Consider the following 12,526-nt stretch of genomic DNA (forward strand, 5'->3'; position numbering starts at 1 on the left):
TTATGAACATAAGAACAGCAACCACACTTTTAACAATCCTTTATTCATCTATAAATAAAGAAAAACGAAAATATTTGTAGATCCCTAAAATAACAGGAAACATTCAACACATTTCCCATCATTATTAAAATCAAGTTCAAAAAATATTGCACCCATTTTGTCACAACAATGGGCCGTAATAGGGGAGCAAAATGTATGAAGTGGACTGTAAATCAACAATGGAAAATAGCAAGCAAACGTAACCTTCAAGTAAGAGGCAATTCAAATCCAAATAAAAATGCTTCAAAGGTGAATCTTGGTCATGTTTTGGTAAAAGAATTTCAACCAACCACCAACACATTTGGGAGTACAAAAATCACTGCCCCAGTTGTAATCAAGTCCAAGCCAACCTCCACAAGCACAACTGCAATTTCAAAGCGTTCCAGACGTCAACGTCTCGGCGCGCCTGAAAGAATGTTTTCCACTTTGCAGGTGTAGGTGACAAGACGTGTTGTGTATGTGTGTGTTTGTGCACATGAGCCTTCCAATCTTTTCGACCAGAGCTCATCATGGCTTTCTGCCCTTCTTGCGTAATGATTGTCCTTCTCCGGAGAAGGCGATGAATCTGTTCATGGCGTCATCCTGAGAGGCAAAACAAAAGAGTTTGGATTGCAAAACCTTGGAATAAAAGTCACACTTTTAACTGTAATGGGCGTAAACATTTCACCAGACTTACGTCGTCAAGCATTCTTCTCGGCAGTGGCCTTGAGTTTCGAATGAACGTGATCCGGCCGACTTTAAACTCGTAGTTGGGGATACCTCTGCGTGACAAAAACAATATCATTGACTACTTTGTTTTTAATCGATCCTAAACTACCACCATCTCATTTGACCTGATAATGTCGCTGGGGCCCAGCGGAGCAGGGCTGGGCTCGATCCCTTTGGTTTTACCATCCAAACGGTTGCCAGAACCAGTGAAGGCCTGAAGAGAAGAACACACACATTGTCATCAAGACAAAAGACCCGAACACACCAGTCAACCTCATTAACAATCGCTCACTCTGAATCGTGTGTCCATATCGGCATAAGTGCTTGGATCTGCGTCCTCCTCCTGAGAAGGTGAGGACAAACACATTTTATGGAGCCAGCAAAACGTATACAAGCAGGCATGTTGCAATGCGGCACGTACGCTCGGTTCTTCTTGGTGATGAGGCCTGCGTTCGGGCTCTTTGTAACCTAGCGGCGCATCAAAATCCACCTGGAAGTGACAACACGGATTAAAAGTGGGACTGAAGCACACTTATCGTACATTGCGGGTCAAATCATACTTACATTCATGTCACACTCAATGATGGATACTGCTTTGTCTGGCTTGGTCTCCATCACACGCAGCTCATAAATCTAAAAACAGTTGGAGGAAGCTTCATTTTATTCCACTCAGTAAAATAAAAAAAAAATTCAGGTCGCGCCACAGTTACTATGACATTTGATACTACCTTGTAGATGATGTTAAGTGCTTCTGTAAATAAACATTAGGTTGTAGGACATATTATATAATATGCATTTCTTGTAGTCGTACCAATATGCAGGGTAAAAAAAATAACAGTTCAAATTGGGAAAATACATTCAGAATTTACATAAAGTTGATATAAAAAATTAACATACCCCTTTACATAAAGTTGATATAAAAAATTAACACCCCTTTTCAAATGTATTACTTTGGCGCCATCTTGTGGAATCCTAGTGTTGTTGTTTGATTAAATCATTGCTCGTGTTTTTTTTATGTTTGGTCTGTCTGGATTTGTCGTGTAGTCCAAAGTGAAATTGACAGTAGCTCATTGAAGTCCTTGTAAACATCCGTGTACCTTTTCATTATAGTTGATGGCGATGACATCACCCGTGGTCAGGCACGCAAAGTTCCTCAAAGCATTCTCCAGGCTGAAAGAGGGTGTGACAATATTGCTTTTACATACCACGATGTAGAAAAGGATCAGTTGGGTGCTGTGCAGTACTACGTCTTACACTGCTTTGGGGTTTGTAATATCCAAAAAGTCCGGACTCTGCGGCTGGAACTTGGAGTAGGTGGCCACCATGAGGTTAACGCTCTCAACCTGGACCAGACCGCCTTCCTCCAGCAGCAGATTCTGCATCATCTGAGGAGCAAATGAAGATAGTGTGAAGATCACTACGTTAGGAACATGTTTACAGAAATGAAAATGGTCTTGCAAGGAAGCTGTATCTGCATCACTCAGTTTCATAACAAATTCTCGGTGTGTCTCACCCAGTGCGGCAGATAGCAGATTCCCTCATCTGCCACAAATTCAAGAACACCACAATGTGTCATTCGGTCTGAGTTCTTGTTGGTCAGCTTGAAGAGCATTGGGTAGGTGATATTAAGTCTGCCTAGACAGGTGGAGAACACACACAGTTAGAAATTATAGGATTAGCTAAAAAAAAAACATTTCAAGTGGGAATTATGATTAAACACTTACTGAGCTGGTCAAGCGCTGAAGGTGGCATTATGACTGGAGAAAAATACACAAATCAAAGTCACAATATTGCTAAAAGAAATGTGTACAGGGTGTGCTAACAGGAGTGGAACAAGTCAAATCATTAGGTTCACTTGCAAATTCTGACAAGTGTTAATTTAATGTATCTCAGAATATTGCAAAATAATCTTGGGAAAATATGTGACACACTTAATACATTATAAATTTGAAACCGTTTCACAACTGGTATGAAACGTCATCATGGTTTATCGGTAATTTTTTTTTTTTTTTTTTTTTTTTACATCACGGTGCATCGTGTGTCATTGTGTATAGATGCGGCTTACTTTTTCCTCCCTTCTCCACGTCGGAGCGGTCGTTGGGACCCGCCAGCATCGACACAGAATAGCATCGGTACTGAGTAGAAAAGCGGTTCTGGAAGCCACGGGACATCGGGTGGTCAAAGAGATGGAAGGAAAACTGTACAAGACAAGCCAATTTGTTACGAACTACAACACGTTGTTAAGGGAGGAATAAAAAAATGGTGGTTTGTTTGCGTTAAGTTTCATGATGACGGTGCGTGTTTAGTCGTGTTGTTGTTCCTAGCGGCAGCTAGCTTAACAGCGTCGAGTTGCAGTAGTTTTGACGGCTTCGTCAGCGGTGGCAGATGAAAGCTTTTGTTGCTTACCATGTCGACGTGGTCGTCTTTGCTCCCACGCAGCGCTCAAAACAAGAATACGAGCTTGTGTTAGGCTATTTTGACATTTAACATACAAGCCGAGTACTTCCACTGTTGTCTTCCGCCCAAACCGGAAGTGCGGATGACGTAGTCGATGACGAATTGGAGCCAACCAATGGTCGGCTCGTAACATCACGCTCGTATAGTTTTCGTTACAATTTTTTACCCAACAAACAGTAACGCTATTGTTCTTGCGGCAATTATATGGGATGGTCATATCTAACCAATGCTGCAGTACTTGTGCAGAAACTGCTCCCACTATGTCGTTACGGAGAAGTACAAAAAGTAGTCGTGAATTGTTTTAAAGGGACAGTGATTTCCAATTGCATCTGCAATTCGACTGTTTTACCCAAGTAAACGTTAAATTAGATTTATATGCAATTGCTTTTGTGAATATTTTCAAGACCAAGAAGAATTATTAAAAAAAAAAAAAAAAACATCATTAATGTGATCTATAAGCTGCACAATGCTACTGAAAGATGAAAGAAAAAAAAATCAAATAAGAACACCACAGCTACAATGAAGTGTCAGTATCCTGCTCTGGGGCCTTTTCCTCTCCATGAAACACAGACAAGTGTTAATATTTTAATAAGTCTTATGAAGACCAAATTACATGCACATGATTTACAGAAGCACAATTTTAAAGTCATTTGAACCCTAATCAAAGTCGTTTCTATTAGAAAATGCATGTAAACGTACAGTAGTTTATAAAATACTATGACAACCGATGCAGGGCTTCTTTTCTTTCAAAAGTTGGCTTTATACTGGAGGCCAACTTTTGGCGACGTCCTGATGCATGGCCTCAGGTAGCCAAAGGCAGTATTCGGAGAGCAAGACTGGGGGGAGAAAACAACAAGGTTAGGCAAAAAGATGTTGAATAAAATCTGACAATCAAGTCTTGGCAGCTACGTAAAGTTTGTACATTTATTGTCAGTCTTCCACAGGGAGAGGAGAGCGTCTCTGCAGTCGACTCTTTGCGAGACCAGAGCTCCCAGCACGGCTTCTGTCCTCGGCTGCAGCCTACAGCACAAAGACGGGATAATTTGTTTGTTTAGTTTCGTTGAACATAAAGTCGTGTGCGCGTGTGTGTGACTGTGAGAGAGAGAGAGAACAATGACCTACTTGGCCCATGATTTCATCATGATGGAGGGGTTTGACAGAAGATGGCTCCTTTGGGCTTTCAGTTTAGGACACACCTGCACAAAACACACAAAACGTCAGACTACAAGATTATCTGTAAAATCCATTACGATAATTTCAAAGGTCCTAATTGCTAAGAGTAAGAAAACAAGTGGGGAAATGCAACATAACCTACATAAATAGTAGATAAATACAAAACCATGACCAGGAGATTTAAAAATGTCCTTTGCCACATTTCAGATATAAAATAAGATTTTTTGTGAAAAATCAACACCCAAGTGGGATGCAATCGTGAAGTGGAAATATTCATAATACTTAATTATTGAGAAAAGTGGAATTGAAGCAGTACCTCTCCATCTAGAATAAATTGAGCAAACAGTTTGTATCTTTCCAGACCATCTGGATACTCCATCTCCACTGCGGGAAGCTTCCAGGCCACTCGAACTGCAAAACACCAAGTGTGCAATTGATGTCAAGAGCAGAGAAAAGACGCAGCATGAATGGCGACGTCATCAGTGGCAGCTTACAGAAGGTGCTTGAGCGGTGACACCTGATGGTGCCCGTGGAGGAACAAAAAAATGGCACCGGTGACTCCAGAGGAGGGTCAAGGTGGCAGTACTGCGGCAGGAGCCGAGGCACCCACTCGGCTTCGACGCCGGACACACCTGACGGAAACACAACAACACAAAAACAACACGCAACTGCTCTTAAAGGGGAACCCACACAGAACATTTGATACGATCATCGATTTGTTTGCGACAGCACTAGCTGACCTTTCATGTACATCTTGGTGGTCTCCATTATTTCCTGGTAGACGATAAACTCGGGCAACGTTTTGAAGAGCGGTGACGACGGATGAATGAAAACCGGCTCGTCCATGAGTGGTGTCTGTGGAGAAGAAAAGGGGTAGAAATTTCCATGGACGAGTATTTGCAGCTATGATTACCCAAGGCACACCTTGTAAGCCTCCTTCCATTTCGCGTCTAACAATTCCTCCGCTTGTACTCTTCTCGCTAGATGGTCACCGAGGCCTGCTAGAGTGATTTGTCGCAAGCAGACCACCTGGTGCGCCGTAGGGGGAGACATTTTGGGGTCGACGAACACTCCCGTATCGGGGGACACGGTGTTCACTGGGAAGAAATAAAAGTGCACGGTGCTTCACATGTCCACAAACCACATGGCAACTCCAAGTGGATTAGAACATCATGGAAAAGTTCCTAAATTCAAAAAGTAAACCTAATATTGATCATTAAAATTTACTACGAACAAAAACTTCAAATTCACCAACACCAGAATATGACCTCAACAATTCAAATGAGTTTAAGTACCTGCATTGGTGAGTTGACTCCTGAGTCGGCGGATCTCCACCATAGCTTTGTACCTCAGACCGTTCTCTTCGCAAAACGAGGGCGTACAACCGGCGAATTCGCACGCGCCGACAGCACCTGACATCACACGCAGTTCACGTTTCAGGCTGGCTCTTGGGATGCCGCGCAGCAAACGTACCCAGCATGACCATGATGTCCCCCAGCAAGAGTGACGGTCCTTGCCCCGCCCACAGCCTCCTCATTTGGGCCATCCGAGCGCGACGCTGAGAAAGCTTGGAGTTCTCGTCTTCACTCCCTGCTGGTCTGAACAATTAAAAGCATACGTTTAAAATGATCTAGGGGTTCTCAAACTGTGGTCTGGCTATCCCGGGAGGGTCCGTGAGCCGCAGCTTGAGGGTCTGCAAAATATTTGTAAGAAATAATTAGGATGTATCGATAAGGTCACCTGTTGAGGTCTTCAAAAATCTCCCGGACAGTCATGGCAGCGACCATGGCAATGACATAGGGCAAGCACTCCTGCTGCTGGCCCAGCGCCAGCATTTTGGCGTAGCGCGGTGCTACAGGGAACGAGGCCATAGCTCTACCCAACGGGGTTATGGGGCAGCTCAGCCTCGCTCGCTCCATCTCTTTCATGCTGAAAGAAGACGCCAACGTTACAAAAACGGCACATCTGATGGCAGAATATAAGAAAGCCACCATGACGTGCTTTGCAAATGGGATGGAAGCAGAGATAGGAAGATTACCTTCTAAGACTAGGTGGCTCTTTGAGAGCTCCTAAGGAGACCAACAACTGTTCTGCTGCCACAAGGGCCTCAGTAGAAGGAGGAGTAGGGAAGGGGAAATTGACCACCTGCAGACCATAAACATGGGCATTGTCACGCTTATTTTAACAACAGAAATTCGGTGAGGAGCTAGAACAAACCTTCTCGATATTGAGATCCTTCATCTGCAGGACCAGGTCATCTACAGGCCTGCGGGTGATCTCTGCTTCTGAGAACTGACTGAAGTCACCAAAGACTGCGGATGAATACAACCTGCAGGAGAAGGGGTGTTTCTTAACCTTTATTGATAAGCCAAAGCGTATACAGTGGTGCCTTGTTTCACTATTTTATCATTCCGTGACCATAACTTGAATCTTAAATCATTATTCACCACTGAAATGAATAAAAATGTCCCACACTGACCTGTAACAATGTCCTGGCTCTGTTCGTCCCGCTCTGCCCGCCCTCTGATTGGCTGCCGCTTGGGAGATCCACGTAACCTTGAAGGACGACACGCCCGTCACGCGGTCATAGAAGCGCTTCTTCACTCGGCCGCAGTCCACCACGTATTTTATGCCGGGGATGGTCAGCGAGGTCTCGGCCACGTTGGTGGCCACCACACACAGACGAGTGCCAGGGGGAGGGGGCCTGAACACCTGCACGCACGCACGCACACACACACACACACACACACACACACACACACACACACACACACACACACACACACACACACACACACACCCTGGCATTACTGAAAGAAAACACTTTCAATAAGTCTAAACAGTCAAATTGATTTCACCTTGGCCTGTTGCTCAGGAGCCAGTAGTGAGTAGAGCGGGAGGACATACATGGGGATGGACGGGTCAGCCTTCTCTTCTATGAGGACATTCATCATTTGATAGATTCAACAGGTCTCAAGAGTCATGAAATGAGCAGCGAGGCTTGCCTGTGTCGCAAGGATCATCTCCAATGTCCAAGTCAGAGCCTTCATCCTCGTCCTCAGCTATCCCCGCCTCTCTGTCCTCGTCTCCTTCGTCCACCGGCTGCGCTGAGTAATTGTCCAGGTCGATACGAGGCAGCGACTGCAAAGGGAGACAAGTCGATGCTTAATCATCTAATCTTTGATCCGTGAAATGACAGACAAGGAAGCACGGCAACATACAACGCTCTTCTTCTGCTTGGCCCTCTTGAACCTCTTCACGGCTTCGGAGGAATCTGCTTCGTCCTCGTCACCTGAAGAGAAAATTGCTCTTAAAATGAAGCCAAAGCATAGATTATGTTGGATTGTTTTGAAGTGAGCTACACTCACCAATAGTTGTGTCGCCCTTCCTGAAGGGGAAAGCTTTTCTAAGTCTTCTACACAGGCCGTGAACTTCCGCCTGGCCAGTAAGAAATACCAAAATGCCCCCTGAAGCATGAAGACGGGAAATTGAGTCCACAACAACAAGCATCAAAATTCCACTAGGTGGCAGTTTGGACTTAAAATATGATCTTGTAAAGGTCAAATTTTCCATGGTGCACCTGAAGGCAGCATGCGGTGGATCTTGCAGGTCTTATGAAAGGCCTCTCCGGTGTAATCGTCTAGCGGGGTACGTTTGTTGAAATGCACACTGACAGGAAACTGCCGAGCGTCCACCTTGATGATAGGCGGAGGGGTTTTGAACAACTTCTGGTTGTCAGTGAAGTCCTCCACGCGCAGAGTGGCGGACATGACCAACAGCTTCATTGGCAAACCTTTCTGAAGAGGCACAAAACCAACGATGAACGTTAACACTATATTTAATTTAATAAAAAAAAAAAAAAAAAGGACGTATGTCACCTTGTTTCTGAGGGGAACAATACGAGAGAGCAGACCAACGAGAATGTCGGTGTACACGCTTCGCTCGTGAGCCTCGTCTATGATGATCACGCGGTAACGTCGCAGCAGGAAGTCCTGAGGTCATATGGGTTCAGCAAAAAAAAAAAAAAAGTTAATTTTTTGCATATACGTTGTGTGTTTGCAGTTTAAAAATAATGATGTTGATTCCATAATCAGGTGCTGCTAATTAAACCATTGATAACAAATACAGTAGAATTAAAAAAAAAAAAATCTGTTTATTAGCTGATTTTCTACCTTCTGGATTTCTTTTAGGAGAACACCATCCGTCATGAATTTGATCTTGGTCTCATCCGTCACATTGCCCTCGTATCGAATCTGATACGACACCACTCTGAGCACGCAAACACAGACATCAGACGTCATTTTAGAGCAGCAGAAGGCCTAAAGGGTGAAAGTGTTTACCGTGTGGACAGATTCATCTCTTTGGCGACTCGGTGTGACATGCTGACAGCTGCTACTCTTCTCGGCTCAGTGATGCCAATCATTCCAGTGCCACTGGAGGAGACAATATTAGTTCTTGAATGGAGATTGCAATCATCTCAACGGAGGACCAACTCACCTGGCGTAGCCGGCTTCGTAGAGAAACTGGGGCACTTGTGTTGTTTTCCCACTTCCGGTCTCTCCACAGATGATGACGCAAGGGTTTTCCTTCACAGCCTCCATGATGAGCTGCTCCTCGGCTAACACCGGCAGTTTCAGACGAGCCGCCTGCGTTAGCGGTCACAAGATTGTCGTCAATTTTTGCACATAGGGAAAAGTGGCTTGCTGTCTTTTTGGCAAACCTGGATTTTGGGTAATCTGTCAACCGGGATGAAGACGGCCGGCTGCGATGTCTTTGAGGTCTCATTGGACATGGAGTCCTTAGTCTGTTCTTCTTTCTGAATCTCCTGCTGTTCTTCCTTCTCCTCCTTTTTTACCTCCTCACAGGGGGAACTCGTTTCTTTACACGTGCTCGTCAGCGGGGTTTCGTTCACTTTACTGTCTTCTTCCTCTTCATCACAGTCATCATCACTCGTTGAGACATCACTCGTATCTTCAACCTCCTGCTCCTCTTCATCCTCCTCTTCTTTCCATTTTCGCTTCCTGTTGGCCCCGCCGAGACTGCTGATCTTTGGTCCAGTTGCGCCATCTACAACTTCATCAGATGACCTGAAAAAATGGAGAGGACTAAGTCATCTAAAACTTGTCACACAGGTTGTCTCAATCAGATCACAGGATCGGATATCGGGGCCATCAAGTAAAAGCAAATTGATATCGGCTAGAAACTAAAATGGAACTACCACTGCTACTTACCCACTTACTATTTGTTAGTCTCAACTTACTGTTTAGTGTGGTAAAGCTTCTCCCCTGTGCCCAGTTTGGATGTCGTGTAAAAGAGCTTCAGTTCAGACTCTGGAACCTGCACCTCAGCCAGTCGAGTCAGGATGTCAGCTCTCTGCAAACAACACAAAAATGTCCATGTGAATAAAAAAAGTGACAAGTCAAAGGATACAGATTTGGAGATCAGAGTGTAAGCCCTGTCACCTGAGCTTTCTTCTGCTTCCTCTCGAGCACTTTTTGCAGCTCTTTCTTCTGCTTCTTGGTTAAAGGCTTCTTTTTAGAAACAGGAGCTACTGAAGAGGTCTTCTTTTTTGCTTTGTTGGCTGGCAATACCAAGGCGTTGCTCTCATCGACACCCTTTAGTCTGCTCACATCTACGGTCGAAATTGCTATTAAAATCAGTCCAAGGAAAGCGCATTGATGATGACGTTGTCAGTCACCTAGTTCTAATACAATGTCAGCTTTTTTCCCGTTTACTGGTTCTTGATGTTCGCCCTGTTGTCTCCCTTTCCAGTTGTGCTTCTTTCTCAGTTTACCCATCTCTACCTAAGGAAGGGAGAAACCGACACACGCACACATTACGAGCCGGATACTGTTGAGTTGCGAAAATGTTTTTCGAACATTCATTTGCGACTAAAGACATAATTAATTGTACAAACCGTTTATTTCCACGCAGCAAACAATGTCCTGAAATTGGCCACACTTTGGTATGGTGGGTTTGCTTCAACCTCACGTGTAAACAGGAATTTGTCCGTCAATTAAACATGATCGGAAAGAAAACACTCATGATACAAAGGTTCCGCTTCAAACCGAAGAGTACTAGACATGTGAAATATGAAAGAAAAAAGAAAACAACGATCGAGTTTGTTTGTTTGTTTGTTTGTTTGTTTGTTTGTTTGTTTGTTTGTTTTTTCCAAGAAAATATTGCAACTGACCTATTCACCTATTCAGAGGAACTCGGCAGAAGCCTCACGAGTGAGTGCAACCATCAAATGGGTCCGTAATAAGAAGTCTCTGCTTTAAAGTACGTATAACAAAACAAAAGGGAATAAGTTCTCAAAAACAAATGACCAAAGTTTTTTTTCCACTCTTATCCTAAAAGTAGTCCAAGTTAAAATTAATTTTGTTCAGGATAAATTGATAAATAAATAAATGCTTTTCGTGGTATTTAGTCTGTTACATTTTTGCACGTGTTTTGTAAATAAGACACTATTTCCAACAAGAAAAAATGTAAGGGAAATATGACGTTTACTTGAGATGTCTTTATTAACAAAACAATTTTTTTTAAAAAGAAAATTTTGCATCTTGTTTTCTCCTTAATTTAACAAGGTTGGGGGGAAATATTGAGATTAAAAATCTGTTTTCCAAGAGTGACTTGTCCATGGGGGCAGCAAAGACAGTTACAATCAAACAAAACATTCATACAGGATAAGCACATAGACTACATAGTTGAAACTTGTGCATATTACAGATACTTAAAAAAATATTTTTGATGATTTGAAAATGTTGTGAATAATTTTTGTGTTGAACACAGCCATTTCAACTGCTCCTGTCAGTTAAGGGCAAAAAGACAGAATCCCTCTGAGCTTCCCCTTCTGTGAGGCTCTCCTCCTTGGTCCTCCTGGCCTCTCTGGAGAGCTTCTCAAAGCGCCTCAGGAACACGATGACAGCGGCCAGAAGTGCGGCCTGCACCAGCACAAACACAAATAGCAATACCTGCGAAGTCAAAGCCAGGTCACAGTACCAGTAGTGGCAGGAGTCCAGCACTTCCTGCTCAGTCAGATACTCCACCAGCCTCCCTCTGAGGCGGGGAGGAGAGCTGCAGTTGATGTGGGCCGTGGGACTTCCTCCGGGACGACGTCTCAGCCAGGCTCGCAGGTAGAGGACGCCGCAGTCGCAGGTCCACGGGTTTCCGTGCAAGGAGACCTCATGGAGAGATGAGAGCTTGTCCAAAAGGCCGTTCGGGAGGGTGGTCAACCGGTTATTATGAAGGCGCAGCTCGGTGGTGCCCGCGGGGAAAACGCTGGGGAGGTGGGAGGAGGTAAGAAACCTGCTGCTGCAGTCCACCTGGCTGCCACGACAAGAGCAAGGATTGGGGCACGCCAAAGAGATTTGAACTCCAACGATGAGAAGACACAGAAGACGGAGCCCCTTCATCCTCAAAATGACTGAAGAGAGAAACAAGCGGAATGGTGATGATTCCTAACTTAATGGTGATGGCAGTACGATGCACTAGTGGACGCTGTCGACATGAACCCTAACGAGGACAAGCACTATAGAAAACGGACAACTGGAAGATACAATTACTTATTCTTAGAATTGTATGACAAGCCAATCTGAAATAGAATACCTGGCCGTAGCTCTGGTTGCTGCAAACTACTCCATTCATTTTGTAAGTTGAGAAATGTGACTTACCGTGAGTGTTGTATGTCGTCCCTGCTAAGGCGCGTTGCTCTCGTCAGCTTCAGAGTGTGATGTTGCCGGCTGGACCTAACTGATAAAGACTTTGAACAGGATATATGCGCTGTGCACTATCTCCCTTCATTTTTACACGAGTTCATCCCCCTGATAGGCTCAGCCAATATTTTAGGAACATAACAAATCAACATATTTATTTTTGTGACATTCTACGTATATTCATTCTAATGCCTTAAAATGAAAATGTATGACTGGAACAAAACTGCAGAACTCATAATTGCCATTTTTTTTAATCCAATAAAAATAATAAAATAATAAACCCAGAAGAATAACAGAAAAATACAATCCTAATATTTTCTGTCATCCTACAAATGCAGCTCGCTCTCCTAGGATAATAAATGAAATAAAAGAAATAGCAGAGGTCGCCAATTTATGTGTTTTAAAACTAAATGCTCGCATTTCTCAAGACTTAC

The 12,526-nt window shown here is 43.9% G+C and overlaps 3 protein-coding genes across 4 annotated transcripts; all 3 read right to left on the bottom strand.

Moving 5' to 3' along the window:
* Positions 1 to 24: 24 nt before the first annotated feature.
* ufd1l (ubiquitin recognition factor in ER associated degradation 1) lies at positions 25 to 3,322 on the bottom strand. 2 transcript variants are annotated; one of them, XM_085910390.1, is made up of 12 exons: positions 3,154 to 3,322; positions 2,813 to 2,900; positions 2,472 to 2,504; positions 2,261 to 2,382; positions 2,002 to 2,132; positions 1,845 to 1,917; positions 1,312 to 1,380; positions 1,169 to 1,237; positions 1,040 to 1,090; positions 873 to 961; positions 716 to 800; positions 25 to 621 (listed from the first exon to the last, which is right to left on the bottom strand). In XM_085910390.1, exons 1-12 carry the CDS (start codon positions 3,154 to 3,156, stop codon positions 547 to 549), a joined length of 888 nt encoding a protein of 295 aa, XP_085766516.1. In that variant the 5' UTR covers positions 3,157 to 3,322; the 3' UTR covers positions 25 to 546. The 2 variants fall into 2 exon arrangements, with proteins under 2 accessions (XP_085766516.1, XP_085766515.1); XM_085910389.1 differs by having other exon boundaries at positions 2,813 to 2,945; positions 3,154 to 3,321.
* A 257-nt stretch (positions 3,323 to 3,579) lies between these two features.
* dhx37 (DEAH (Asp-Glu-Ala-His) box polypeptide 37) lies at positions 3,580 to 10,512 on the bottom strand. Its single transcript, XM_085910381.1, has 27 exons — positions 10,295 to 10,512; positions 10,076 to 10,181; positions 9,840 to 10,009; positions 9,638 to 9,750; positions 9,098 to 9,464; positions 8,875 to 9,023; positions 8,718 to 8,810; positions 8,550 to 8,646; positions 8,256 to 8,369; positions 7,958 to 8,174; positions 7,746 to 7,844; positions 7,599 to 7,669; positions 7,383 to 7,518; positions 7,236 to 7,312; positions 6,857 to 7,089; positions 6,595 to 6,706; positions 6,416 to 6,522; positions 6,118 to 6,306; positions 5,851 to 5,975; positions 5,673 to 5,789; positions 5,302 to 5,474; positions 5,118 to 5,232; positions 4,872 to 5,009; positions 4,694 to 4,788; positions 4,327 to 4,400; positions 4,127 to 4,224; positions 3,580 to 4,040 (listed from the first exon to the last, which is right to left on the bottom strand). Exons 2-27 carry the CDS (start codon positions 10,173 to 10,175, stop codon positions 3,964 to 3,966), a joined length of 3,456 nt encoding a protein of 1,151 aa, XP_085766507.1. The 5' UTR covers positions 10,176 to 10,181; positions 10,295 to 10,512; the 3' UTR covers positions 3,580 to 3,963.
* Positions 10,513 to 10,892: 380 nt separating this feature from the next.
* Positions 10,893 to 12,116, bottom strand: gp1bb (glycoprotein Ib platelet subunit beta). Its single transcript, XM_085910330.1, has 2 exons — positions 12,051 to 12,116; positions 10,893 to 11,803 (listed from the first exon to the last, which is right to left on the bottom strand). Exon 2 carries the CDS (start codon positions 11,790 to 11,792, stop codon positions 11,175 to 11,177), a length of 618 nt encoding a protein of 205 aa, XP_085766456.1. The 5' UTR covers positions 11,793 to 11,803; positions 12,051 to 12,116; the 3' UTR covers positions 10,893 to 11,174.
* Between the last annotated feature and the right edge of the window lie 410 nt (positions 12,117 to 12,526).

This window comes from Syngnathus leptorhynchus, chromosome 4 (genome assembly GCF_054491065.1).
Source record: "Syngnathus leptorhynchus isolate UIUO chromosome 4, UIUO_Slep, whole genome shotgun sequence".
Classification (NCBI taxonomy): Eukaryota; Metazoa; Chordata; class Actinopteri; order Syngnathiformes; family Syngnathidae; genus Syngnathus; species Syngnathus leptorhynchus.

Bases quoted from the DNA above. Each gene is read 5' to 3' on its own strand.
- dhx37 (XM_085910381.1), bottom strand. From the start codon at position 10,175: ATGGGTAAACTGAGAAAGAAGCACAACTGGAAAGGGAGACAACAGGGC. The intron at 5,976-6,117 runs GTGACCTTATCG...TTAATTGTTCAG, and splicing joins ATTTTTGAAGACCTCAACAG to ACCAGCAGGGAGTGAAGACG. The intron at 4,041-4,126 runs GTACAAACTTTA...TTCTCCCCCCAG, and splicing joins GTGGAAGACTGACAATAAAT to TCTTGCTCTCCGAATACTGC.
- gp1bb (XM_085910330.1), bottom strand. From the start codon at position 11,792: ATGAAGGGGCTCCGTCTTCTGTGTCTTCTCATCGTTGGAGTTCAAATC.
- ufd1l (XM_085910389.1), bottom strand. The intron at 2,505-2,812 runs GTAAGCCGCATC...ATTTTTCTCCAG, and splicing joins CGTGGAGAAGGGAGGAAAAA to TCATAATGCCACCTTCAGCG. The intron at 2,383-2,471 runs GTAAGTGTTTAA...CCACCTGTCTAG, and splicing joins TTCAGCGCTTGACCAGCTCA to GCAGACTTAATATCACCTAC.